A 25,882-nucleotide genomic window follows, 5' to 3' on the forward strand; every position below is an offset into this window, starting at 1 on the left:
CCACTTGAGGAAAAATATGCTGACATTGCTTAAGTAATAAACCACGCTGCTGCAATCTTTCTTTGTACTTGCGGCTCTGAGGTGTGTTGTAACAAACGGGTAAAGGTTGAGGTCAGTAACGGACCTCATTATGGACAGATAAGCAGGCAGATTAACAACTGTTGTCAGATAATTCAAATGTTCTACTCCATCACTGCGACAGTTAATGTAGTGTTTGAAAGTAGCTCATGTGAGTGTAGCACAGCTGGTTGTTTTCACAGTGCATTTAGTTATTAGAAAGACTTTTTCATTTTCTTGAGCTTCCACGAAGATACTTATGGTTGCAATATATTACAATACATTTGTTTTTGTGTTTTTAGATTGCGGCAGATGTTCGAACAGCCAAGCGAGAGCTGAAGAAAGCTCGGACCGTCCTGCAGATGGACAAGCTGAAGTGCAGGAAAAGAGTTCTGCGGCGCCTCGGCTTCGCCAGTCCTTCTGACGTCATCGAGATGAAAGGGAGGGTCGCCTGTGAAATCAGCAGGTCAGGACAGAGCACACATTCAGCATGCAATATGAATAAATAAAGTTAATTAACTTGTCTGACACTAGTTTAACAAGGATAGATGTAACAGATTTTGCAAGATTAGTTAATAAAATGTCTATTAATTCTCTTTCTGTTAATCTCTCCAGCGCCGATGAGCTCCTGTTGACCGAGATGGTGTTCAACGGTCTCTTCAACGATCTAACGGTCGAACAAGCCACCGCCCTGCTGTCCTGCTTTGTCTTCCAGGAGAACGTACGTGCACATGCGCGCACACTCACAAAAACGCACATAATTCCCCTAATTCTCCGTACAAACAAATATGAAGTCTTTCCCCACATTGAGATAAAAAAAGCTTATTCTCATTCCCACACATTAGGTCTTCAATTGCATTCTTGGCCTCTCCCCATGCACTTCAACCAAAACAGAAACCTGAGGTTGATGTGTGTGTTTGTCTTGCCTAATGAAGCAATCCAGTGTCAGATGGTTTAACAAACCTTTTCTTTGGCTCCACATCAGCTCATCCTCCTCAACAGAACACATTTGTGTCTAAACTGAAAAATGGCTCCCATTGTCATCGCCTCTCTTTTGAGTCTTATTCAAATGCTTTATCAGAGAGGGAACGACAACAAGCAGCTGTCATATTTGTATACCAATATACAGGACCGCTGTGTGTGTGTGTTGGTGTATGTGTGCAGCTGTCACCTGTCATTAAACTAAACTCATCCACTCACTTATTCTGACATGAGAGTGCTCCAGAAGACTTCTATTATTATGTTTTCGGGTTGTCTGTCCGTCCCATTCCCGTCATATCCGATACCTCAGGAACGCCTTGAGGGAATTTCTTCATATTTGGCACAAACATCCACTTGGACTCAAGGATGACCTGATTAGATTTTGGTGGTTAAAGATTACTGTGATCTCACCAAACATGTATTTGGCCAGAACTCAAGAATTCATACGCTAATTATGACAAAGTTTCACAAAAATGCCTAATAAGATAAAATGATGAAGTGATGACATTTCATATCCTATAGGTCAAAGGTCAACTTCACTGTGATATCATAATGTTCTGCAAAAACACTTTTCTGGCCATTATTCAACTTGATAACTCAGGAACAGTAGGGGAGATTGTGACCGTATTTCACATTTGGTCTGATACTGAATTGGTGACAATAATCTTGGTTGCCCTCCTTGAAACTGTGGTGATTGTTTAGATCTTCTGTGCTGCCGGGTGGAAGATGTGTGTGAAGCATTGATGTTTTAGAGTTTGTAGCTTCTTTGCAGCAACATCCGTATCTGAAGCTTTGTCTTCTGTCATGGCTACAGCTTTGTGTTCTGTCAGAATCCGCTTTATTGGCCGAGCATGTGAACACATACAAGGAATTCGACTCTTGTTTTTTGTTTCTCTCAATAAACTTACACACAAATAGACATAGCAGAACAAGAACAATAAAGCTGAGGCAAGAGAATAGACCATGGATAACAAGCAAGACAACAACAAATGAATAGTTTTCCAAACACACTTGACTAGGGAGGTTTGCTCACTGGGTGAAGAGCCAGAGCTGAATTATTCACTGAAATCATACATGTCAACATAGTGATAACTTCCACTTCACCACAAAATAAACTTAATACAATTCATCAAATTCCTTCAAATTTTCAAAACAAACATTATGAGTCTTGACAGACATGGATATAAACTGCAACTGGACTGGTTGGCGGAGGCATGCAACTGCCAGGCGGTATTTCTAATTAAAAGTAATTGAGTTTCAATCAATGGTTTAACGATGTTAATCAGGGCAGGAAGGGGTCAGTCCGTCCCCCTGATGTCGACTTGAATGATCCTCATCCTGTGACTGACAGGGCTTCAAAAACTGACCAAGGTTGGCACAGAATGCCTGAATTTTAGTCTGGTTGAAATAAAATAAAGAATAAATGCATGTGATCATACAGCATTTCACATTTTAGAATCCCAGCTTTATTTGTCAAATGAAAAAAAAGTATTAAGTAGAAAAACATGTTATTCATCAAAGTAAGATGTTGAAAGTTATTTGGGTATCTGTACCAAAACTTTGCTATCATATCGGCACCTACAGATAAATATGAGACTGGTATTGAAAGAGAATTAGTACATTTCCTAAAACATCAAACTATTCTTTACCAGCCGAGGATGAACCTTTGACAGGAAACCCAACGCTTTTTCACTGTGAAAAAAAAAAATTCATAGGGAAAAAATGTTGCCTTTTGCTGACGCTGGGATGTTATTACAAAAGTTAACACGCAGTCAGGTGTTAATGTATAACATTTAGAGCTGCTAGAGGTAATTGTTATTGATTAACCATCATACTGAAGTAACAAAACCGTAGTTATCAAAGACAAGCAGGATCGAATGTTTGAGTGTCAGAAAGCAGCAGCTTCAGTCTTATATTCTTCTGGTTTTAAGATGAAATGTTCAGAAACCCGTCTGACCAGTGAGACGAAACCAGTGTTCTGTTATAGTTGGGAGGAGATTTGATCTATTTCTTCTTAAACATGCCTGTAGCAGGTTTAACCAGCAACCTATTTTACCCAGGGCGTGGAATATAAACAACAAAAACAAATGTTTGAAATTTGCTATCACAACAATTAACAATGTCATTTTGCCCTCCAGGCCAGTGAGATGCCAAAACTGACTGAACAACTTGCTGCACCCTTGAGACAAATGCAGGTGAGACACTATAGAACAATCCCAAATTTGTATCTGCAGTTGTTTGAATCCGGTGGAAATGTGAATGCTGTGGTTGTGTTCAGGAGTGCGCCAAGCGTATAGCCAAGGTGTCTGCAGACGCCAAGCTGGAGGTGGACGAGGAGACGTATCTAAACCAGTTTAAGCCTCACCTGATGGATGTGGTCTACGCCTGGGCTAACGGAGCCACGTTTGCTCAGATCTGCAAAATGACCGACGTCTTTGAAGGTGAGCCACTTATATGAATATCCAACAGACATGCCAGGAATTGAAAATGCAGGTATTAAACTCGAAGGGGAAATGTCATGCACATTTCCAGGTCTGTATTTATATTCTGGGGCTCTACTGGAATATCTTGGCATGATTTACAGTTTAAAAAACTCCTTATTCATCTTATACTGGCCCTTTATGCAGCCCCTCAGTTCAACCTCTGTCTGAAACAGGCCGTTTAAACTCTTGTCCCGATAAGCCCACTCTGTTCTGATTGGTTAGCTTCTGGAAGCTATCCAATCAGCTGACTTTCTTCAGCTCTGGCTACATAAACAAACAATAGTAGTCGCATTTTACTTCTTTTTGGACCTTTGATCATGTTTTAACAAAGACATCCAATATCATAACAGTATAAAAGTAACAGAAAATCACAAAAAGCATGATAGAACTGGACATTGTTCTTGCACCTTCCTCGTCACCTTGTTCTATTAATTCGTTCATTACATCTAATTTAGGTTTTCACAATTGGTCCATGATCTGGCTGAAAATGTGTGGCAAGCCTTTAACAAAAATTCACCCATTTACAACATGGCCTTTACAAATCCCTTTCACCTTTGATTTCTTTGATCATATACAGTCTGCAGCCACCTGGAGGCTGTCAGAGGCTCCCTGATTGATTTATTGTGTGTGCTTTGATTAGAAGCCCATTCCATCATTCTCCTCATAGTTTCTGTCTTCGCCTGCCAACAACGACCTCAGCTGTGAAATACTGGACGTCATCAAAAGAAAGAAGTAATGCAGAGTTAAGAAACCGAGGGAGTATTAGATGTGGGTGTGTGTATTTGTGTTGGAAAATGGGAAAGACAGAATTGAGAAATTTCAGCAACAATCTGTGTATTTTGACCTCTGTCCATTTCAAATTTGATGATACTTGGCTGTAAATGAAACACTTTGTTTCACAAATTCGTATTTTTCATATTAATTTTACTGGAAAGAGAATAATTTGTTACTGGTTGTTGGGAAAATGGGAATTTCCTTGATGCCTCATTCAAACCAAAGTAAATATTAACTGACTCATCTTTGATCATCAATTTTGGAAACTTCTGCTTGCCTAATCATAAATTTCCATTTCTGCATGCTCAGCTGACTTGCTGTGTCACGGACTAAAAGACTCTCTATGTTACAATAGAAATTAATCGGCAGTTTACCAATTGAACACTGTCTCTATTTTGCTTAGAATTAGTTCAAAACTACAAAGTTATTTCCTGGAAACTTATTGGAAATTGTTAGTTTATGTGAAAATTATAACCCCATAAAATATATGAGCTGTTAAATTCTGCAGCCACAGTACTGATGATCCAAAGCTTTAAACTTAAACAATCCTTCAAGACCTCTTTATCCTCCCATCACACTTTTGAGTATGAATTCATTTTAGACCACAGCAGTAAAATCTGCTTCATTGTTCGATATTATGCACACGCTGAACACTGTGTGGCTTTGTGTCTCCGCAGGGAGCATCATCCGCTGCATGCGCCGTCTGGAGGAGGTACTGAGACAAATGTGCTCTGCAGCCAAGGCCATAGGCAACACTGAGCTGGAGAACAAGTTTGCTGAAGGTAGGAAACCTCATAGTGCTGTTTAAAAACACACAATCTGTGCTCCACGACCTTGAAGACACAGTCAACCCACGTTATTATACATAATCGTTGTCCCAAAGGGTGTAAACTTTAGAGAAGGTGCTGTTTTAATTAATTAATTAATTATTTTTTTTTACCACTATAGAAAAATGTATCCTTCCTTACAGGCTGAGTGACACACTATTGTTTACATCTCTGTTTGGAATAAACTTAAATTAATTCAGTCTTCATTTGTGTCTCTCTGCAGGAATAACAAAGATCAAGAGAGACATCGTCTTTGCTGCCAGTCTCTACCTATAATGACCTCACATCTTTCCCACATGATGGGCAGTTCCTACTGGTGGATTCATTCTGTTTTTGACTTTTTGTCATGATTAACCCCCTATAGATCTCTTAACCATCCGCTCTTTGTTTTTGTGTCACATTAGGGTCAACTTTTTGTCTTTGTAGTTCGGTTAAAACTGTTCTTGATGGAAAAATTATTTATTCGTCCCTCAGATCACTCTTCTGAACAGTTTTTTTTTTCCATCACACCTTACCTGAACTTTGTAATGTTGAGTCCTTTTATCCACAAAGAGATCCAGGATTTACTGCTTCCATAAGGGTTCCTACCTTGTACTGAATGATGTAGGAGCCAATTTTATAACTGAATGAGCCTGAATATGTCTGAGGATGTAAGCACAACTGTTGCTTTTTTTTGTTTGTTTTTTCATTTTTAAAGGCATTTAAGTGAATGCATCTATGTGGCCAGAATATATTGAACATACAGGCTTTTTATTTTTTTGCTCACATAAAGCAAAGTGGTGCATCATGAGAAAAGGTAAACAACACAAGCTTTTAATTTTACATGATGGCTCATGGCATAATACATCAAACACTTTTGTTCCATTTGTGTCCATGTTAATAAGTAAAATGGCTTTATTTTTCCTTTTTTTTCTGATTTTAGACATTTGTACATATTTGAAACACTTTTTTTTTTTCAATAAAAGTCTGTATGGTGATGTCTTTTTACATACAGATGATACATACAGATGATACAAAAAGTACATTGTTGTCTGTTCACTTGATATTAGTTCTTAGATACACAGGGAGCTGTGATAGCAGCAGTAGCGGTCCAGCAAAGGCAACACGGGACACAAACTGACAGTCTATTCTTCAACTTTCTAACCAGACATGATACAAGTCAGGTGTTCCTCCTTGATTATATTGGATTAGATAGTTGGAGAATCAGACGGCAGTGGCCTGGAGTCAGCAGCTCCAGATGTGAAGCGGTTCTGCCTCCTCTGGTCTAGGATCAGCTTTAGTCTCCAATACATTCTGTTCTCGGGGAAACCTTCCCCTTCATAATTAGCCCTTTAATTAACCTCATCGGCAATGTTATGAAACACTGCCGTCTCTTAGGGTGCGGGAGTGAATCTAAAACTGACCCTAAATCAGATCTTTGAGCAGACTGACTCCAGGGCAGGAAAAGCACAAAGCAGAGTTACATTCACAGGTTTCCAACCCTCCTCTCTCTCTCTCTATCTCTCTCCCAGCAGTGGTCAGACCCTTTAGTGGGTGCATGCAGTTAAGTCTTCCCACTGGCTCAGTAGATATGGTTCCCATCATTACAGAATCTCTAGCCCCTAATTTACGTCTCACTCTTAAGCATATCTACAAGGTTGTCTCAGCACTTCCACATGGAGAATTGGTGGACATGACAGCAAATTGCCTAAAATTATAAAGTCTTTTAAAATCTAAACAGGCCTGAGTTGTAGCTTTCCAAGTTTCTTGAATGTTTCCTCTGGGATGCACCATCATCCGCTAACTTTAACTGAAGTAAGAATCCACACTGTAAATCCATGCAGGGTTTTGGATGAGAATCTGCGTGAGATGAAAGGCTAGAGAGCTGGGATCCTGGGTGTGCGTTTGGACAGAGCAGCGGTATCCTCACTCTCACTTAGCTTAGTTGGGACTTTCAAAGTGGTTTCCGTTTGTGGGCGTCTCCTGCAGGGTTGTGTGGGGGATGTCTGCTTCTTTACAGGAATCCACGCGTGGCTTGAAAAAGTCCGACACGAAAAAGACCTGCAGGATACAGATGGAGAATTTGGAGAAAATCCATCATTGCAATGAAACTTAAAATCCCCCCCCCCCCTCCACTCAAAAATGTGTTGTGCTCATTGTTCTTTCAATTTGACATCTGAGCTTCACTGTGCAGAATGATGTATGTGCTGAGTTTGACACTAGAGACTGTTTTCACATTCATCTGCTGAAAGTGGAAAGTTTCTGTGTGTTTACTGAAAGTCTGAGTTTAAGACATGCGCCTATGAGCAGGATTTTTTTGACATCACACACACACAACTAGTTTGGAGCCAATCTTGGGCCTGTATTCCACATACACAAGTGTGATGTGGAAACTTGAAGCCTCCAGTGCACAAACACTGAGAATGGACTTTTCAGCGAAATAGAGGACGTCTTGTGTTCAACAATTAAACTTTTGAAAGAAAAAATATTTGCATATTCATAGATTCTGGATTTCTAATGGGTTAAAAAGGAGTAGATGTCATTTTAAATGTCTTAAAACACATCTGGAGGGGCTCTTTAATTAGCTGCATCTGTCATTTTGGGAAAATTGCCCATTTGTTTTTTGCTGAGAGTCAGATCAGAAGATAGACATGAGAGTGTTAAAGTATGAAGCTACAGCTGTTTAGCTTAACTTAGCATAAAGACTGGAAACACCTGCTTGTACAAAGGTAACAAAATCTGCCTTACAAAACCTCGTCTTGTTTACTTTGTACAAATAACAGTGGTACTTTATTTGGGGAAAGTCATGTGCCAAACTATTTCATGGCCATAAGCAGTGACTTCCTGGAGTCTCCTCTGGTCGCCTGGCAACCACAAGGTGACTCCAGGGGCTAAGAAATAGTCCCACATGTAATCCCCCAATAAAACCACAATTTGATGTTTTTATAGTTTTGTTTTTGTACAAATTAAATGGTTTACATGTCAATTAGAGGTAAGTAGGTGGATTTCTTTTTTTTTACCATTGGACAGCTAGGGTAGCTGTTTCTTTATGCCAAGCTAAGCTAGCTCTCTGTAGCTTCATATTTAAAGTGGTGCTTGCTTACTTAATCTTCTCATCTAAATCTTACTGAAAAAAATGAATAAGCACATTTCTTAAAATGTCACACTTCCTTAAAAACACCACTCAAAGGCAATGAATTTGTAACCAAACAGCTTAGTTTCAGATTAAAGCACAGCACTTACCACCAGGAGAGCCATAAGGGCACCCTGCAGGAGTCCGGTCAGCACGTCACTCCAGTGGTGTTTATAATCTGACACCCGTGACAGTCCTGTGTACACTGCAGCAGCAATCAAGAAGAACTGGATTGTGGGTCTCAGCAGCCTCGCCCATTCAGTCTGGAGTCGAGCCTGCAGGTAGAGCTGATAAAGACGACACGGGACACACAGTACGTTTTTAAAATGCTTAGAGTCACAATAATAAAGTGTTTCTGGCGATGATAAAGACAAGCGGAGAGGGCACCAGGTTAGATCGTCTAAATAATCATTATAGTGGGCAGCATTCCTGCAAGACAAGCAAATGAGCCGGAAAAAAAAAACGAGCTGCAGTGATTTGTAGATGACTCAGTGTGTTTACATTTCCACACTAGAAACAAATCTATCATGCAGGAAAAAGTAATAAAAATTGTTTCCTAATGTTCCTGCATTGAAAAAAATATCCCCTTTTTTATGGCTCAAAAATAAGGGTGATAAAAGGTGAGAAAATACTCCTACAGCTGGTTTCACACGGGTCATGACCACATTTTCCTCCTTACTCATAGGAATAATCAGTATAACATTGTTTATTATATAATCACAAACATTATCCGATCTGATACTTAAATGCTGATAACACGGCCTCTGGTCTTCGTTCAGCTGAACATCAAGTTCCTCTGTGGCATAAACCAGATTCTAAATGTTGTTTGTATTAAAAACCGGGCGTGTCTACTCTCTTTGTTTGAATCAAGGACAAACAAGTGTAGCCACTTTATCCATATCCATGTTTCTCTTCCTGTTACACTCCACTTCTGATGCAAACTGTGTCATTTAATGAGTGGCAGGAGAAAAGTACTTCAGGGTCTGTAGGTAAAATGTTCAAATGTCAGCTGCTGTTTCTTGGACTACCAGTCCATGCAGAGGGAGAGAGCTTTGTATTGGCGCCAGGACTTTGTCCCTGTGTCTATTTATATCCCCTAATGTTGGATGAATCAGCAGCCTATAAAAATGATCAGGGTCGAGCAGTAAAAGCAGCTCTGAAGGATACTCAAAAAAAAAAGCTGCAAACCTTTAAGTGAAACAATGCCACTGATAATCTAAAGAAATATAAAATATACATAAAGAAATCTTGAATCACTGCAGTTTAAGGGAGTAATTTGATTTTTTGGGAAATAAGCTTATTTACTTTATTGCCAAGAGTTTGATGAGAAGATTGAGACCCCCTTCATGTCTGTACGCTAAATATGAAGCCATAGCCGGCAGTTGATTAGCTTAGCTTAGCATAAAGACTGGGAACAGGGGGAAACAGCTAGCCGGGCTCTGTCCGAATCAGCCTACAAACACCTTTGAAGCTCTATAATTAACATGTTTTGTCTTGTTTGTTAAATTCATACATAAACAGAGCGTAAAAATGACAAGTTGTGGATTTTGTTACCTTTGAACAGAGCCTGGCTAGGTGTTTCTGCCTGGTTCTCATCTTTATGCTAAGCTAAGCTAATCAGCTGCTGGCTTTAGCTTTATATTTAAAGCACAGATACCAAGACAATTACATTTGATTGACAAGAGCCGTGACACTGTTTACATAAAAGTTGGTAAACTCTTTAAGTAAAAGGCGTGGACTGCCCGTCCACCTCGAGTTGTAATTATCAGTCTTTACAGCTTAAGCACCTGGTGTGGAAGTTAGTATGCACACAGACTATCTCAGTGGGCTTTTCAGTGCAGTACAGTGCATGTGTCAACCTGTCCCTTTATTTCATGACGAAATATACCAAAATAACAAAGGAAAAGGAGGGAACGACACCACACAAATACTTTGAATATAAAGGTTGATTTTCTCACCAAACTCTCGGCAAGAAAGCAAATGTAAGCATGTTTCCCAAAATGTACTCCTCTACGCTAGTTGCTCCGAAGCTTAATATGCTAATTAACATGAATAAATAGATATCAAACGTGTTTTCCAAAAACACAAATGAAACAACCAGAATGTCCCATTCTGCAGCCTGCCTTTGAACACAGCCTTCCAATAAATACTGATTTAATTGCGGATGAATATGCAGCTGTGTTTGGTACTTACAGCCAGGAACATCATGCAGTACATGGAAAAAGAGGAGTGTCCGGAGTAGAAGGATAGCCTGCAACAGAAAAAAGACAGAAAAATGGCTCAACACTTTGCAATGTGCTTAATAAATTTAATGAACTCATTAAAAAGACACATCTTGTAATAGGTCAACATCAACATCTGTTACTCAGAGGCACACACCCACACAACACCACATCCTGGCACCTATATGTGGGGGTTGTAGTGGTGTCAGTGTTCACTGACAGGTGTTTGTTGCTGCGGGTGAGAAGTGACCACTTAGATTGACGTTGAGAAAAAGAAACACGCCCTCCAGTCCCCACCACCGCCTTAGTTACTTCCTGTTTACAATAACAGTGCTGCACACATACACATACTGTACTATAACTGTACACCAGCTCATTGGTGTGTCATTCCACTCTGGTGGGCGATGAGGAGTTCAGGGCTTCACGGTGTAGAATAAGATGAAATATGTATTCCAGAGTTAGTCTCTAATGTGGACAAACGACCTGCAGCTCGTTTAAGTAGCAGGTTTATTGATTTGTCTGGATAAGTTTGGCAGGTAAATCCCTGACCTGCCTTAAATCTCAGACGTGGAGTGATGGAAAATAAAGGAGCTGTTCTGGGGTTCAACTTGTTTCCACTGTAGCCTCATCACAAATTAAGTCTACCATTGGTTTTAAGAATTTTATAGCGGCTGAAATATCTCAATAAATGCTGGATGGATTAGTCTAAGATTTGCTACAGACATCAATGCTCTCTAGAGGATCAACCCTACTGACTTTGGTGATCCTCTGACTTTTCCTCTAATGCCACCATGAGGTTAACATTTTTAGTTTTTAATGAAATTTCTCATAAACTGTTGGATGGATCGTATTAGATTTGGTTCAGACATTCATGTTCCCCTCAGCATGAATTGTAGTAACTTTGATGATCCTCTAATTTTCCATCTAGTGCCATCATCAGGTCAAGTTTTTGATTTGTTAAATACTTTGATTCATGTCCAAATACCTGCGAAACTAAATCACTTTTCCATCAGCCTCAGCTGTATTTTGTTTTTAGTGCTGATTAGCAAATGTTATCCTGCTGACACGCTAAACTAAGATTGTGAAAATGGTAAACGTGGAACCCTTAAATTAAAATGGGCTGCAACTAACAAGTATTCTCATTAGATTGATCAGTTTTTTTCAATTAATTAATTAAGTAATCAATCAATTTGTCTATTAAAATGTCAGATATGAAAAATACCATTACAAAGTCGATGTCATATTTTGTGTGTTTCTCCAACCAACAGTCCAAATACCTTAAGATATTTAACTATATAAGGCTCAAAGAGGCTGAAATCAGAGTTGGCATTTGTGTTGCTTAAATGACTCAATCCATTATCAATATTGTCTTGCTGTAATCATTCCCCCTGTTCATACTGGCTTTTAAAAGATCCCCTTCAAATGTGCTCAAGTGATGGGGGCCAAAATCCAGGGTCCTTGTTTTGTGCTAAAATGTGTTTAAAGGGCTAATTTGAAGCTTCAGCAGACTGAATTAATCAAATAAAATGCAATCTTCCAAAGTTACAGTCATGTTTGTATAAAATTCCCTCTTTGCATTTCCAGTGTTTCCCTGTTGAGCAGCTGTGGAAGTACAATAACAAAAAGAGGGAATTTGGCAATAAAAACACAAGATATTGACTTGATTTGAATAATTTGGATGACTGAAGCTTCATATTATCTTCAAATAAACTTTTGAATACATTGTTTCTCTATATTTTGTCCCCCATCACTTACATTGAAAGCACATTATGACAGGATCGTCTAATGGTCAGTATGAACATGGGGAACAATTACATGAAGCCAAACCTGTTTAAATGTTCATTTGGGCACCTGACTGTTGTTTTAAGACACACTTGAAAAATTGTGAACCTACCCTTTAATTTTCTGGCGATCAAGTAATCAATTAATCAAAGTGTTTGGTGGTGGACAACCCAGGCTAATCCAACAGACCTCAGTAACATAACCTCACTTTCCAATGCAATAATAATGCAACAGATTAAAGCTGCAAGTTGGTCAGACCCTGTGAGGGCTACGCTCATTCTTTATTTAGTAATGCTATCAAGTCTGACCAAAAATGTGTTTCTTATAGATATCTACCTTACAAGAAAATCAATATTTTTCATTACACATTCAATCTTTTAGTATCTAATGAATCTTTGCCTTTTAAACGCAAAACACACACACACACACAGCTCCAACAGCAGGCCTCTTCTTCCCTGGGAAATGTAAATTAAGCTAGGGAGGAATCATATTACAGTAAGATGATCCAGAACAGACTACCCTGACCTGCTCTCTCCTCTCCTGCTGCACTTATTTTCTCTATTAACGACAAGCAGACCAGTCCAAGCACGCACACACACGCACACACACACACGCAGAGGAGCTGGAAATATAATGTGTCCGGACATTAATCTTAAAAGCCTTGCGTATCTGCCTTGAATCACCGGATCTTTTCTCTTGGTCTGCTGATAAATGTTTGTCTCATTATGATGCATTAAAAACTGACTGCAGAATGGTAGAGGGGGCTCCAGGAAATCTCTATGATTATGCACCACACCCTCTAAGTGTAGAGCAGATAACCCAGAGGAGAGACAGAGAGGGTGGGGGACAAATTTCCACTCAGCTCGTGGGGAAGCTTTCTGTTCAAGAGGAAGGGCGAAAACATCATACACTCTGACCTTTAAGTAGAATAATCTAACCTTTGAGTACAGTAGAATAAAACATTTTCTCATAGCCCTATAAGCCCTTCTTAACATTGATACAATCGTCACTATTTAGGCCTCCAATTCTATAATTACTGCTGGTCTCCGTGGTTGTGCCTATAACAGAATGAGAAGTGGATATCCCCTCCGCCCTATATACTTCCTTCTGCTCTGAGCTGATAAGACATAGAGACCTTAACCAAAACAAATTCTACATTCCTGTGATACTTACTCAATCCTTCCTCTGCTCTCTGTTTTAAACTGCATCTAGCATATATTCACTATTAACTGTTGAAATGTTGTACAACCTCGAAGGCGAATGCTGTAATAATTCTGTTATCACCGTTACTATTAGCCTACATAATCATAGGTTGTGTAATGATACATTTAACCTTTGCACTTTGCGCTTGCACCATGAATTACAAAACAATGCAGAGCACAGAATTTCTTTTTTTTTTTTTCCGTCAGATTTCGTTAATCTGTTTTGCAAGAAAACAACGGCCAAGATTGCCACAAGTTTAAATGAGGAGCTGATTTCAACATGAACTATTTCACTCGACCATTTGTGATTGCTGGAAAAGATTTGGATATAACGGTAATACCAACCTGCCCTCATTCACCATTCTCGCGTCTCCGGTGCAGGTGAAGTCTTCAATGTAAGCCCCCGCCGAACAGTTGATGAGTTTCCAGTCAGGTTTGCACACGTCCAGGAAGTGCGGCCTGAGCCGGCCAATAGAATACTTGGCTATGTCGGTGAGAGACTGGCTCATCGCAGCACCAAAGAGGAAAGTACCGACTGCTTTGTAAACACAGGCGAGATAGCTGCCGAAAGATGACTTGGATTTGAGGCGTTTTAGATAAACTGAAAGGCACTCGCCAAAGATCATCTGTAAGGGGGGGGGTGGGAAGGGGAAGGAGGAAAGAATACAAAGTTAAATTTAATATTCAACTGAAATCTGCAACATCAGAGCCTGCAATGTTTCCCTAACCCAATCATGGGATCTAAAATAATTGGATATGTGTGAGAAAGTACGGCCTATTACATACATATAACATTACAGAGGAATGTCCACTTATGTGAAATAGCACTTAATATAGAAAATGTCAAGGCCAGAGGATGATGTCCACTTAAAATAATAAATATTTATATAATACTTCATTTAGAGGAGGAGATGGAGTCCAACTGCTTGCTAAAAGTTTCTGCCATATTTAGTGTCTTTTTGCAAAGTGCTGCAGCAGCTGCACATTAAATGATGGCTGGTAACCTTTGTCTTTCACCTTCAAATGTCACAGAGTTATTAAAGTTCTCAACATGATGTTAGCAAATTAGCTTAAAGTTAAATGGTAGTGATGACTTTTGCATGCAATTAAAAAACACACACGTTATTACAGGATAATGTATTTAGCAGCAACCGAGGATTAAGAGAAAGGACAGAAGTAAAAGTTTGAGTGTAAAAATGGGGAAAATTATAGATAAAAGGAGGAAGAGAAGGAGTAAATGTAAAATCACCAAAAAGGGTAAAAAACCGTTAGCAGAAGACAAAACAGATGCACTTACAGTGAGTAATGTGACGGGTATCATAACACCTCCTAACAACTGATAGGAAATGGTGTCTTCTTTATAGGGGTACTTGATTGAATCGTCATTACAGAAAAAGCCCCGTTGGAAAGGTTTGTGTTGCACATTGAGTATTGCAAATGGCAGTCCAGCTAGCAGAGAGGTAATGAGAGAAAAAAAAAAAAAAAAAACACGGGAAAAATTACAGGTTATAAGATCATGTCAATAGGCCCCGCACCCCTACCCATGATGCAACAGTGTGTGCCTGGGCAAAGCAAAAGACCACAGCCCAGTTGCATCCTCTGCGTCCCCTGAAGGCAGCTTGCCAAACTTTCAAGAACATCAGGTTAAAAATATGAATGGTTATTGTGTTGGCATGGCAACAGACAGTTAAAAGCTGATAAGGGGAGGATGTTAATAGACAAAAGTCAAAACTTAAGAGCACAAAAATGACATTTCAAAGCAGGTTATTGAGCGCAACTGAGCTCTTTTTCCTCTCTGTTTGAAGCTGTGATCGGTGAAGTAGTGTTTTTATCAGGGATCGTGTTACCAGATTGGCTCATGTTCTTTCTTTTGAATTCTCGCCAACAGACCCACAGCGAGCAGAAGTCGTCAGCATGTGAGAAGAAACAGTCCATATGTGACCGAAACATCCATACACTACACACTTTGTTCTTCACTTCCCCTCAGAACAAAATGACACTTACTGTCTCCTCTTTATCTCTCTTGGCAAACCCACAAACTTTCCCTCTGCCTAAAACTGACTAACCGCTCTGTATTCCCCACATATTCTCACACACCTTCCTTTGCCAGACATTGAACGATGAAGTGAGTCCTTAAAAAAATTAGACTACGATAACATATTTAAAAAAAGAGAAAAAAAATTGTTACAGATCAGTTATGATTACTCATGATACATAAAAGACTACAGGCGGGGATGGAAGAGATAAATCACCGATACCACAAAGCAGTAACAGAAGACACACACACACACACACTTTCTGCCTCTGCCATTCTTCAAAAACAATCGTCTCTGTTCCAGAAGAAGCATTCCAGCTATTTTAAGGAGCAGAAGGACACAGCACACGGCCTGCATGTCTGTTGTATTCATTAACAACACTGACCGAAAATTTCACCCAGTAGATTAAGACAACAAAAGCCTGTCCTTACTATTCTGGAAACAGAATAGGAATAGGAAACTGTTATGTGCTTATTCTCACTACAGCTATGTAGAGCTGCAACGATTAGTCTTTCAATTGATTAGCTGCCAACTATTAAATTCATCGCCAAGTATTTTGATAATCCATTAATCATCTTAATCGTCTTTTTTTTTTTTTAAGAAAAAAAAAGTCCAAATTCTCTAATTCCAGCTTCTCCAATGTGAACATTTTCTGGTTTCTTTAGACTTCTTTGATAGTAAACTGAATATCTTTGGGTTCATTAGTCGGGATAAAAGAAGATATTTGAGGACGTCATCTTGGGCTTTGGGAAACGAAAAACCGAAAAAATGATCATCAGATTAATTAATAATAAAAACGATTGTTAGCTGCAGCCCTACAGCTATGACTAGATTAATTTATGGTTTGAGACCAAGTTTCAGTACGTATGTTTCAAATGATTTGGACAGATTTGCAGTTACTAAAATTGATTAAAATCCAATTTAAATATATATATATATATATATATATATATATATATATAAAAAATCGAGGCCCAAGATGAAGGCTAAAAAACTAAAATCCTGGCAGATCAAAGCACAATACAAAATCCGAAGTAAATCTTTGGCAGAAAGTTCGATCAATCCTGCTGTAGTAAGTGGGATGTTGAGAAAAGAAAATAGTTGTTTTTTTAAGTTGACTAAGGATCTAAAATGGACTGATTCTGTTTAATACTGATTGTTTTTAAGTGGACATCCTCCTTCGCCTTACGCTTTTCGTAAACATCTGCAAGAGCTGATGTTGGTGAACACCTCTACTAATGTCATTACGTGACAAGCCTCACACTGGGGATAAGAAACAGTAGCAGAACTAAAAACATACTGCACATATTTGGTTTCATTGAGTTTAACTGTGCTACTGTAACAGCTACTGAACAAATGAAATTATCTATGTTTACATACAGGCAGTTTGAGTTCTGAATATATCCTAAAAATAACTCTCTGGAGACTTGTTGGTTCTACTTCCTGGTCCCAAAAGAGCCTTTCTCACAGTGGATATTTTGACTTGCCATAGCAGGAAAAGCATGTGTAGCTGATAATAATAATAGTGGCTTCTTTCCATGTAGGTGTGTCAGTAAAGCAGCACACACCGATCAGGGCGGATGCACTGGCACACCTTTAAATACATTTAAGTTACACCTCTGATTGACAAGTCAACATATTTTCCATGAGACAGGTCATGTGCCTACGTCAAACCTGCCTCGAGTGACTCCTACTTACGCAGCTAATGGGCAGGGTGAAGCCCACAGTGTAGAGCACTGTGGAGGAGATTGTGCCATGGTGGAAAGGGTACTTGATGCTCTCGTCGTTACAGAAAAAGCCCCTCTGGTAGGGGCGGATCTTACCCAGGTTAAAGGCTGCCAGAGGCAGACCTCCTGTGGACGGAGAGATCAGGAGGAGAATTTAAAAAAAAAAAAAACATGAGCAAAGCAAAAAGTTGAGATCTTCAAATCTGTCATCTTTCAGGTGGAAGTTAGAGGACGATGGAGCTTATTAGCATCGTAGGAAAAGAATATGTGCCAAAATGAATTTGTGACAGAAATGAGAGAGCCCAACCTCAGTTAAAGGATAAGGCTGGAAGTATTTTTCCTTGTGACATCAAATCCCATGAAAAGCCCAAAACCAACAATTCGTTAATCCATCTCTCAATACTTTCTGACTTCTCCCGCTTGTCTATGGCTCTCAGCCCTGACCCCATTTGTTCCTACCAGACGTAAAACTTTAAAAACTGATCATGAATATATACCTTCAACTTTTAAAAAGGCTAAATATTTTCCTGAAACAGCTGGGCACCGTAGCTTTTAGGAAACGTTACTAAAACAGGACTTAACGGTGCATTTGTTGGGGACTATTTTCAGCTGTGGATTAATACACATTTGGTGCATTAGTGAGTATTTATGGCAGCAGGACGGTGCATGTGAGAACAATTCAAGATAAACTACAGTGTCCATGTTCATCGTAATGAAGGAACATGTCACGCAGTGCAACAGTGGGACTCTTTGGTGCGTTTTTAATAAGTTTTGGACAACGATAACACTCTACAACAGAGAAATAAGCTATAAACAGACTTTGGATACACAGGAAAAACATGTTAGAATGATAAACTCATTGTTGGTTTTGGACTTTTATTAATGAGATTTTTTAATGTTGATAATAATATAGCCAGCCATATCCTTTGAGGCTGAGCTCAGTCAGAAACTCTACAGCATTATATATCACACAGTAAAAAAAAAACCCTCAACAACAATGACTTTATTACACACAAAAAACATGTTATCTTTGGGCAGTTTTTCAGTCTGGAGGATTGAGAAGCTTCTGGCTAGAGCACCGAGTCACATTGGTATGAAAGACATAGCATTGTGGACATAGCTAAGCACTCCCTATAGATAAAATACCATAAAGATAACAGATTATGCTAATAGGTTGTGACAGTCCAAAGTCTGGATGTAATGCTGCTTTCATTTCACTGGCTGGTTGGCCCATTTAGCTCGTTGTATAGTAGGGGAAAAGACAGTCATTCGTCCGTTCAAGCAGAAAATTAGGGTCGATTATTGAGCTGTAAGGCCCATTTTCACAAGCCACAAATGGCAGAAATCAAACAAACACACACAAACATCACACAAAAGATACACCTTCATCTACAAACGGTCTGCTTCTTCAATCCTTTTCTGTCTGCTGTTTCTACAGCTGTCAGTGTCAGCTGTGCCACCCTGAGTTGATTGGCTACAACAGCTGGAAATGCCACAAAGTCGAAATGGCAACACCCTCGAATCACTTTCTAACTGCACCAAGCAACAGTGTTACACTTTTACTTGACCTCCTCTAAAACAAATGTGCAACTAAAAGGGCTAACCAACACAAACATACAGACAAGAGAGAAAGAAATAAAGAAAAATGTGGATATTTTCCAATAAATCTCTCAGCCTGTACAGTGATTGTATTAACAAAATAAAAAATGATGCATAAGCACACCAGAGCAAACACTCTAACCTGCTCATTATGCATGTTTTTACATCCTGATTAATCACATTTATCAAAACAGTGTTCCTACAAGCTTAACCTCAACACTCACTACGTGTATATGCATGTTTGGTAACAAGCAGTTCTGCATGACTGCGGGTGGCTGACTATCAGATTCTTGGGTATAATTTAATAGTCTGTTTTTGTATCGTTAGCAGAACATCCAAGTTTTCTTCGGCATCAGTCATCCAAACAGCACAGTGAGATTGTACAGTCATTCTCACTGACAGAACACATGTTCCCTTGTGAGGCACTTACAAAATTATGCAATATAAAACACATCTGTAGCCTCTGGGATTTAGCAATACTTCAAAACAAATCGTGTCAAATTTCTCTAAAGAAAAAAAATGTGTAACTTTAGGAAATATTGATGACTGTGCACGGGAGGCTATAGCTTTATGAGTCATGGTGTATATCGATCATTCATAATGAGATTTAAAAGACATTAAAGCCCCCAGAGAAAATGTCTGTCTCTGCCTACCCTTCAAAAGTGAAACCACACAGCACTTATACAGTGATTCATACATTCAATATAAAGACTGGCTGCAAAAAAATGAAGATGGATCAATTCACCACACTTTCAGATAAAGTTAATTATTTGAAACAGCGGTTTCAGATGCTAGATAATCAACTCATACACCGTAGATAACAGAAATTTTACCCTGAATATAGTTTCAGGACTGATATGAGTACAAGTGCCCGCCTTATAACGACCTTAGACTTCCTGAGGAGAAAATGTGATTACATGAACCGGGAAACTTAGGTGAACTGTGTCAGTGCTGACACATGAGTTTAAAACATAACCTGTAGGGTAGTGATGTCAGTTAGGCTATAGCATAGTTCCTCTGCAACACTCTTAAATTCGCAGATTAGAAGATTAATCAGTTTATATCTATCTTTAGTTTATAAAAATTTGGAATATGTACAGTTAAATATGAGTCTACAAGTGACCCACAAAATATGACATATGTGAAATGTGACAGTAACTTTTAACTACAGATAAATTATTTACTGGATAAGTGCCTAAATATAATTGACAAAATATTGATAACAGGGACTATTACAGTGTTATACTATATTTACAGAAAATCAACTATTTTGATAATCTGTTAATTGTTTTGAGTCATTTTTTAAGAAAAAAAAAAGCTCAGATTTTCTGGTTCCAGCTTCTTAAATGTGAATATTTTCTTTAGTCCTCTATGATAGTAAAAGGGACAAAATAAGACATTTTAAAGACCAAATGACTAATCAATTAATTGAGAAAATGACAGATTAATCTCTAATGCAGCTCTAATCATTAAAGTCCCCATCCACTCAAAAAATGTGCTTCTTGTTCCTTCAGTTGGATGTTTAAGCTTCACTGTGTAGAATGATGTATGTGCAGAGTTTGACACCAGAAGGCTGTTTTCACATTTATCTGCTGAAAGTGGAAAGTTTCTCTGTGCTCACTGAAAATCCAAATTTGAAGTATGATTTATGACATCACAAATAGTTTGGAAGCCAATCGAGGTCCAAAATTCAACTTAGACACATGTGATGTGGAAACTCGAAGCCTTTGGTGCACAAATGCTGACAATGGACAGTGAAGGAGGAAATATCTGGTGTTCAGCAGCTCAACTTCTGAGATGAAATATATTTGCATATTCATCAGTTCTGAATTTTTTATGAGGGAGAAGAAGTAGATGCCATTTTAAGGATTTTAACAAGATAATTAAAAATTTTTTGTGGAAAAAAAAAACAGTTTTATTACTGAAAGCAGAGTATTTTACATACATCTTTAAAATGTCTGGAGGGGATCTTTAACCATTAAATGCCTGTGAGCACCTGAAACTCACGTTGGTGTGACTCATTAAATTTGCATACAATGGAAACAAATCAAATTCTTCATTGTATTGAGAGGGGAGGGGGAAAAGCTACAGCAACACTTGGAAAAATCACTATAAATACATCACAAATTACATAAACATATTGCTTGATTAGTGGCAACATTAGAAGTTAAAATAAACTTCTGTTAAACAAAATAAAGTCTCAGTAAATCTCACCCTTGTGCTGCTGAGCATTCACCACTCCCTTCACGTGATGGCAAGCAAGTTAATATCCGAACAGGAGGATTATATTTATCAGGTCACAAATCGGCTTATTAACAATAATAGCAGCAACTAACAGCCCACAGCAGTTGAGCAGGCAAAATTAGTAATTAAAAACACATACCTAGGATCAGACAGGCGATGTCGAGCAGGACAAAGGGGATTCCTCTCGTCTCGAACATGTTTGCTCTTGTTCGTCTCAGCTCCGAGTCCCTGGCTTGTGGTGCGTCCTCTCCTGTAATAAACACCAGGGGGATGCTCCTCCTCGGGACGTCGCTGCTTCTGTTTCCGACCCGAGTGTGAGGTCAGAAGCTCGCTACAGCAAATGCTATATAAAACCACAATGAACCGTCGACGCCCCGGTAAGAATTAAACAGACCGTCCGGGGCAGCTGCAAAGCACATACCGATGATAATCAGGCGGAGAAACGCGTCTCGCTGCTGCCGCTGTTGTTGTTGTCGTCCTCGGGTGTCGGGTGCCGACTCTTCCGCTTGTCTGTCATCATGGTTTTAAAGCTGTTTTGAAGCTGTTGAGGGTTTTTTTTTAGCACTCACTCTCACGGGGGTCCGAGCATTTTAAATAGACACCTGCTCAGAGCCGCTGTGTGTGTAACCGGCGGTGCACGAAGCGGTTTTGACGGATCCGAAAAGCTCCGAAGGCGACCGCAGCTGCAGGCCTGGTGCCTTCAAGTGCAGGCAGGAATGTCGGAAACACGAAGGTTAACCTCCGTGTGTTACTCGGTGGTTGATTCGATGACATCCTTCAGAGCAGTGGTTCTCAAACTTTATCACGTCAAGGACCCCTAAACTGATTAGACCACGGACCCCCATTTGATAAGATTTTTGCTTTTAGATGTTTTATTACAGAAAGTGTATGAAACCCATGACCATAATAGTCATACATTATGTCATTGTGTTACTTATGTTTGGAATTATAGTGAAAATAAATAATCTCCCTGTTTTGCCAGGGACCCCCTGGAACCACCTCAAGGACCCCGACCCCACTTTGAGAATCACTGCTTTAAAAAGGACAGGTTCACTTTTTCAAGTCCGTCTTGAAACAACACTCAAGTGCCCATATGAACACTGAAAGAGGTTTTTATTCCTGTTCATAAAAGATCCTTTCGATGTGCTTTCAATATAAGTGATGGGGGGCCAAAATCCACAATGTGTCCACACATTGCACTCGTTTTGTGCAAAAATGCTTTAAGAAGTTTATCTGAAGCTTAGGCATCATTAGGCTTCATTGGATTGTGATTATAAATCCATCCCTATGTGAGCAGCATTTTAATATAGCAAGTCAAGGTGGAACTAAATTTAGCTTTATATACTGCTGTGTATTTCATCTATAACAAGACATTATATTCCATTTGTTGATCACATGTTTTATGTGTAAAATCTGAATGTTTTAACTTATAATCAAAGCTCTCAAATAAATGTAGAGGAGTGAAAAGTACAATATTTCATTCCGAGAAAAGGGAGAAGTAGAAGTACAAAGTAGCATAAAATGGAAATACTCAAGTAAATTAGTACCCCAAAACTGTACTTATGTAGTATTTGAGTACTTATTTAGCTATTCTTAGTGGCTGCTAAGTAAGTGTTGTTACATCAACACACAGAAGTTATAACAACACTTAAACACTAAGTACAGGCTCACAGTATTAAAAGGATAGGTTCACAATTTTTCAAGTCTGTCTTAAAACAGCAATTAGGTTTCCATATTGTAGTGTTCCTAGGGGGGGGGTTCGGCGTCAGCAACACCTCTCAGTTTTACCAGTTAAGTTACTGTAAGTGTTGTACAGTTTGTTCAGCCAACTCTATTAAGTGTTAGTCAGTGAAAGAGTCAGCAGAGATGTCAAATCATGAGTTGTTCCATGCACCAATAATGGCATTCCCCCCTCTTAGACAGTAAATATTGTAAAACTGTTGTGCCATCCCACTGCTGTTGTGACAGATATAGTTGACTGTGAAGGGAAGGCTCACTGGTTCCTGTGCCAACATGACCCAGCTCTACACAATATGAACACTGAAAGAGGTTTTCCTCTATGTGCTCATTCCTCCTGCTCTTACTGGCTGTTAAAAGATCCCCTTCAAATGCATTTTCAGTAGCCCCTTCTACACAGCTTGTTCAAGGCGGGAATGTTGTGCTGCTATTCCATCTCGCCATTCTGTATAAAAAGGTACAAACACGGAATGTGGGGGGGCATTGTTGTTTTTCTATTAAGCCGGCAGTGGAGGTAGTCACATTGCCGGATTGACATCTGTGTAAAAAAGACAGCCAGTATGGCGGGACTACACACACTAGACGCCGATACTGTTGTGTTACATGTCACAGCTCTTATCTGGAACGCCAGCATGCTATCTAAAAATCACATAGGGGGGCGGCATTATGCTGGCTTTGTTTGCTTTAGCGCAAAAAAGAAAAGCCAGCATAATGACAAGTCTTCTTTACAGCAACATTGTGAGATCTCTGTATAAAAGGGGGTAATATAAGTGATGGGGGCCAAAATCCACACAGTCACTTTGTGCAGAAATGTATTTACAAGTTTATCTGAAGCTTATATGAGGCTTCAGCAGTCTGAGTTAGTCATATCAAGTGGATATCTGCCACATTTACAGTCTGTTTAGCATCAAATTCCCTCTTTGTGTTTCCCTGTTGAGCTGTGGTGGAAATACAGTAACACCCAAATGAAATACAGGTGAGGGAAACGAGACACAGGTGAGACAAATGAAATAATCAAACACGGGAAGTAAAGTGACCAGACACAAGGAGGAAATATTACAAAATAAAACAAGAACTAAAGTAAACAAACAGGTGACACAAAAAAAAACAGGAGGAACACACAAGGGAACAGAGAAAAGCAAAACCAGGAAACAAATGCAACACAAATGAAAGAGCCCCTCAAAAAGTCCAACTAAAAACAGGAAAAGTCTGAGGGCATCAGAAGGATAACAAAAACCAAGGAAGTCAAAAGAACAAAAACACAAAGAGTCCAAAAAACAGAAAAAGTACCGGTAAGACTTGACAGTAGAAAGAGAGATAAATACAATTGAGCTTAGGTGTCCCACATTGGGTGATGTCCCACATTACTCTAAAGCAGAGTATTTTCATATCTGGAGAGGATCTTTAACTTCAGCCCAGAAAGATAATCTCATTAGCTCTGGGAACATTTATCATGCATGGAACTACAAAAAAGCCACCGGCACTAGAGAGGTCATTTAACCAATAATTATTGGGATGAATTTAAATATTATGAGAAGACATGAAATGATGTATTTATCCCATTTGCTAGATAATGTTTTTATACACTTATCTGTCTGCAGTTTATTGCCTTAGTCAATATGTTCAGCTCAGTATGTAGCCTATAGGTAAACATACATTTCATTATCTTTGATGGTTGAACTGACCTTGTTAATTACTCACTGACCCCATCTAGTGTTTTGGAGGTTAAGCTACACTAATAAAAACAATGTTGAAAATTGTAATGATACAAATAAACACTTGCTCCAAACCGACAGTAATGATGAATATTTATTTTCTTCATATCATATATATTCTTTTTTTTTTTTTTAAGGGATATACTAGTACTCCATCCACCACTGGATGTCAAGTCCTTTGATCACCCACCTGTTGCTCTACACTGCCCTATTGTAGTTTTAGATACTCTTACTCATATTTATGCTCAATGTCAGTGACATTTAGCACAGAAATACATATAAACCATTTATTTTAAAGATGGTGTTATTCAACCACAGTTTTGAATGGGGAAATTATTTATGCCTCCAAGCACAGGTGCTAATATCACTTATTTTCGTATTTTATATATAAATAAGACTAAACATTACCATGTCTCCAGTGTGGCTGCTGATGATTGATTGATTGCAGGTTAATCTTCTTAAATGTTTTCATCTCTATCAAAAAACTGGAGGTCCTGCACTCCTACACAAGTGTTTCCACTTTGTAGCACCTGATTAGACCTCTGAAGTTAGGTGGAGCCTTGCTAGAAATGTCACAAGTTTATCAAAGTGAAATAAAAACAAACACGTAAAGTTGTATGCTATCCCGCCTCAACAGGTGCAACAAAACTAAAGTCGTCACAGATGATGATTGAAAACACCTGTGTGAGTGAATCTTTGGGGCAGTGGGGCAGCAGGGGTAGTGGTGGCAAAAGATTAGAGAAGCAAGCTTGTGACTGGAAGGTCATCGGTTCAGCAGGATAATTCTGGATGGGGGAAAGTGAAAAAGCAGCACTTGCCCCTCCCTCATTACCACCACTAAGCTGCCTTTGAGCAAGGCCCTCAACCTCAATTGCTCCAGTGGAGCTGCTCAGTGGCCGGCAGATCAGACTGGTTGTACTGGGCAGCTTCCAGGTGTGAATGTGTAACTGTGACTGTGATCAGGGTGTTACTGTAAAAGAGAGCATTCCTATCAGTGAAACTTCCCTGAATAAATAAAGGTTAAAAAACATTAAGAGGAGATTATTTCTAATGCATAACTCTATTGTTCTTTTTGAGAGTCTTAAATATACACATAGTATAAGTAACCTGACTACAATCTTTGTTATATCAAGGCAACATGATGTTTTCAGTGCTAATTGTGATTTTAAGTTGACTTCATTTCACAAACAGGGCCTTTGTATGGAGAGCCAAAGTGTTCAGTATTGTTGTTCTCATAGCCAATTACATAATGTGCTCTGCTCTGTTTGCCTTCATTGACAGATAAAATCTTAGTGATTAAAAGTAGCACTCTGAAATAAACCAGTCATTGCAAAATGGCATTGTGAATTAAAAACAGACTTGAGACAACCATTACTCCTCCATA

The 25,882-nt window shown here is 39.0% G+C and overlaps 2 protein-coding genes across 7 annotated transcripts in view; one reads left to right on the forward strand and one right to left on the reverse strand.

Annotated features, from left to right (window-relative positions):
• mtrex (Mtr4 exosome RNA helicase) overlaps positions 1–6,144 on the forward strand; it is a 22,620-nt gene extending 16,476 nt beyond the window's left edge. The window contains exons 22-27 of the mRNA XM_067574435.1: positions 360–523; positions 673–778; positions 3,177–3,233; positions 3,317–3,479; positions 4,973–5,077; positions 5,346–6,144. Of these exons, the coding sequence (XP_067430536.1) occupies positions 360–523; positions 673–778; positions 3,177–3,233; positions 3,317–3,479; positions 4,973–5,077; positions 5,346–5,398 (648 nt within the window). The 3' untranslated portion in view covers positions 5,399–6,144. The remainder of the gene's footprint in view (positions 1–359; positions 524–672; positions 779–3,176; positions 3,234–3,316; positions 3,480–4,972; positions 5,078–5,345) is intronic.
• Positions 5,915–24,985, reverse strand: plpp1a (phospholipid phosphatase 1a). 6 transcript variants are annotated; one of them, XM_067574440.1, is made up of 7 exons: positions 21,468–21,748; positions 21,186–21,343; positions 17,175–17,329; positions 13,786–14,066; positions 10,428–10,485; positions 8,345–8,521; positions 5,915–7,162 (listed from the first exon to the last, which is right to left on the reverse strand). In XM_067574440.1, the coding sequence occupies exons 2-7, from the start codon at positions 21,241–21,243 to the stop codon at positions 7,043–7,045; spliced, it is 849 nt and encodes a 282-aa protein (XP_067430541.1). In that variant the 5' UTR covers positions 21,244–21,343; positions 21,468–21,748; the 3' UTR covers positions 5,915–7,042. The 6 variants fall into 6 exon arrangements, with proteins under 6 accessions (XP_067430541.1, XP_067430540.1, XP_067430538.1 ...); XM_067574439.1 differs by having other exon boundaries at positions 21,186–21,389; XM_067574437.1 differs by lacking the exons at positions 17,175–17,329; positions 21,186–21,343; positions 21,468–21,748 and adding exons at positions 14,738–14,889; positions 24,907–24,985.
• Positions 24,986–25,882: the final 897 nt, after the last annotated feature.

This window comes from Thunnus thynnus, chromosome 19 (assembly GCF_963924715.1).
Source record: "Thunnus thynnus chromosome 19, fThuThy2.1, whole genome shotgun sequence".
Classification (NCBI taxonomy): Eukaryota; Metazoa; Chordata; class Actinopteri; order Scombriformes; family Scombridae; genus Thunnus; species Thunnus thynnus.

Excerpts from the sequence above, each read along its gene's own strand:
- plpp1a (XM_067574436.1), bottom strand. The coding sequence starts at position 24,970 with ATGAAAACATTTAAGAAGATTAACCTGCAATCAATCAATCATCAGCAG. Across the intron at positions 10,486-13,785 it reads AGAATGGTGAATGAGGGCAG|GCTATCCTTCTACTCCGGAC; the intron begins GTTGGTATTACC and ends TTTCTGTTGCAG. Across the intron at positions 7,163-8,344 it reads CCCTTATGGCTCTCCTGGTG|GTCTTTTTCGTGTCGGACTT; the intron begins GTAAGTGCTGTG and ends TGTATCCTGCAG.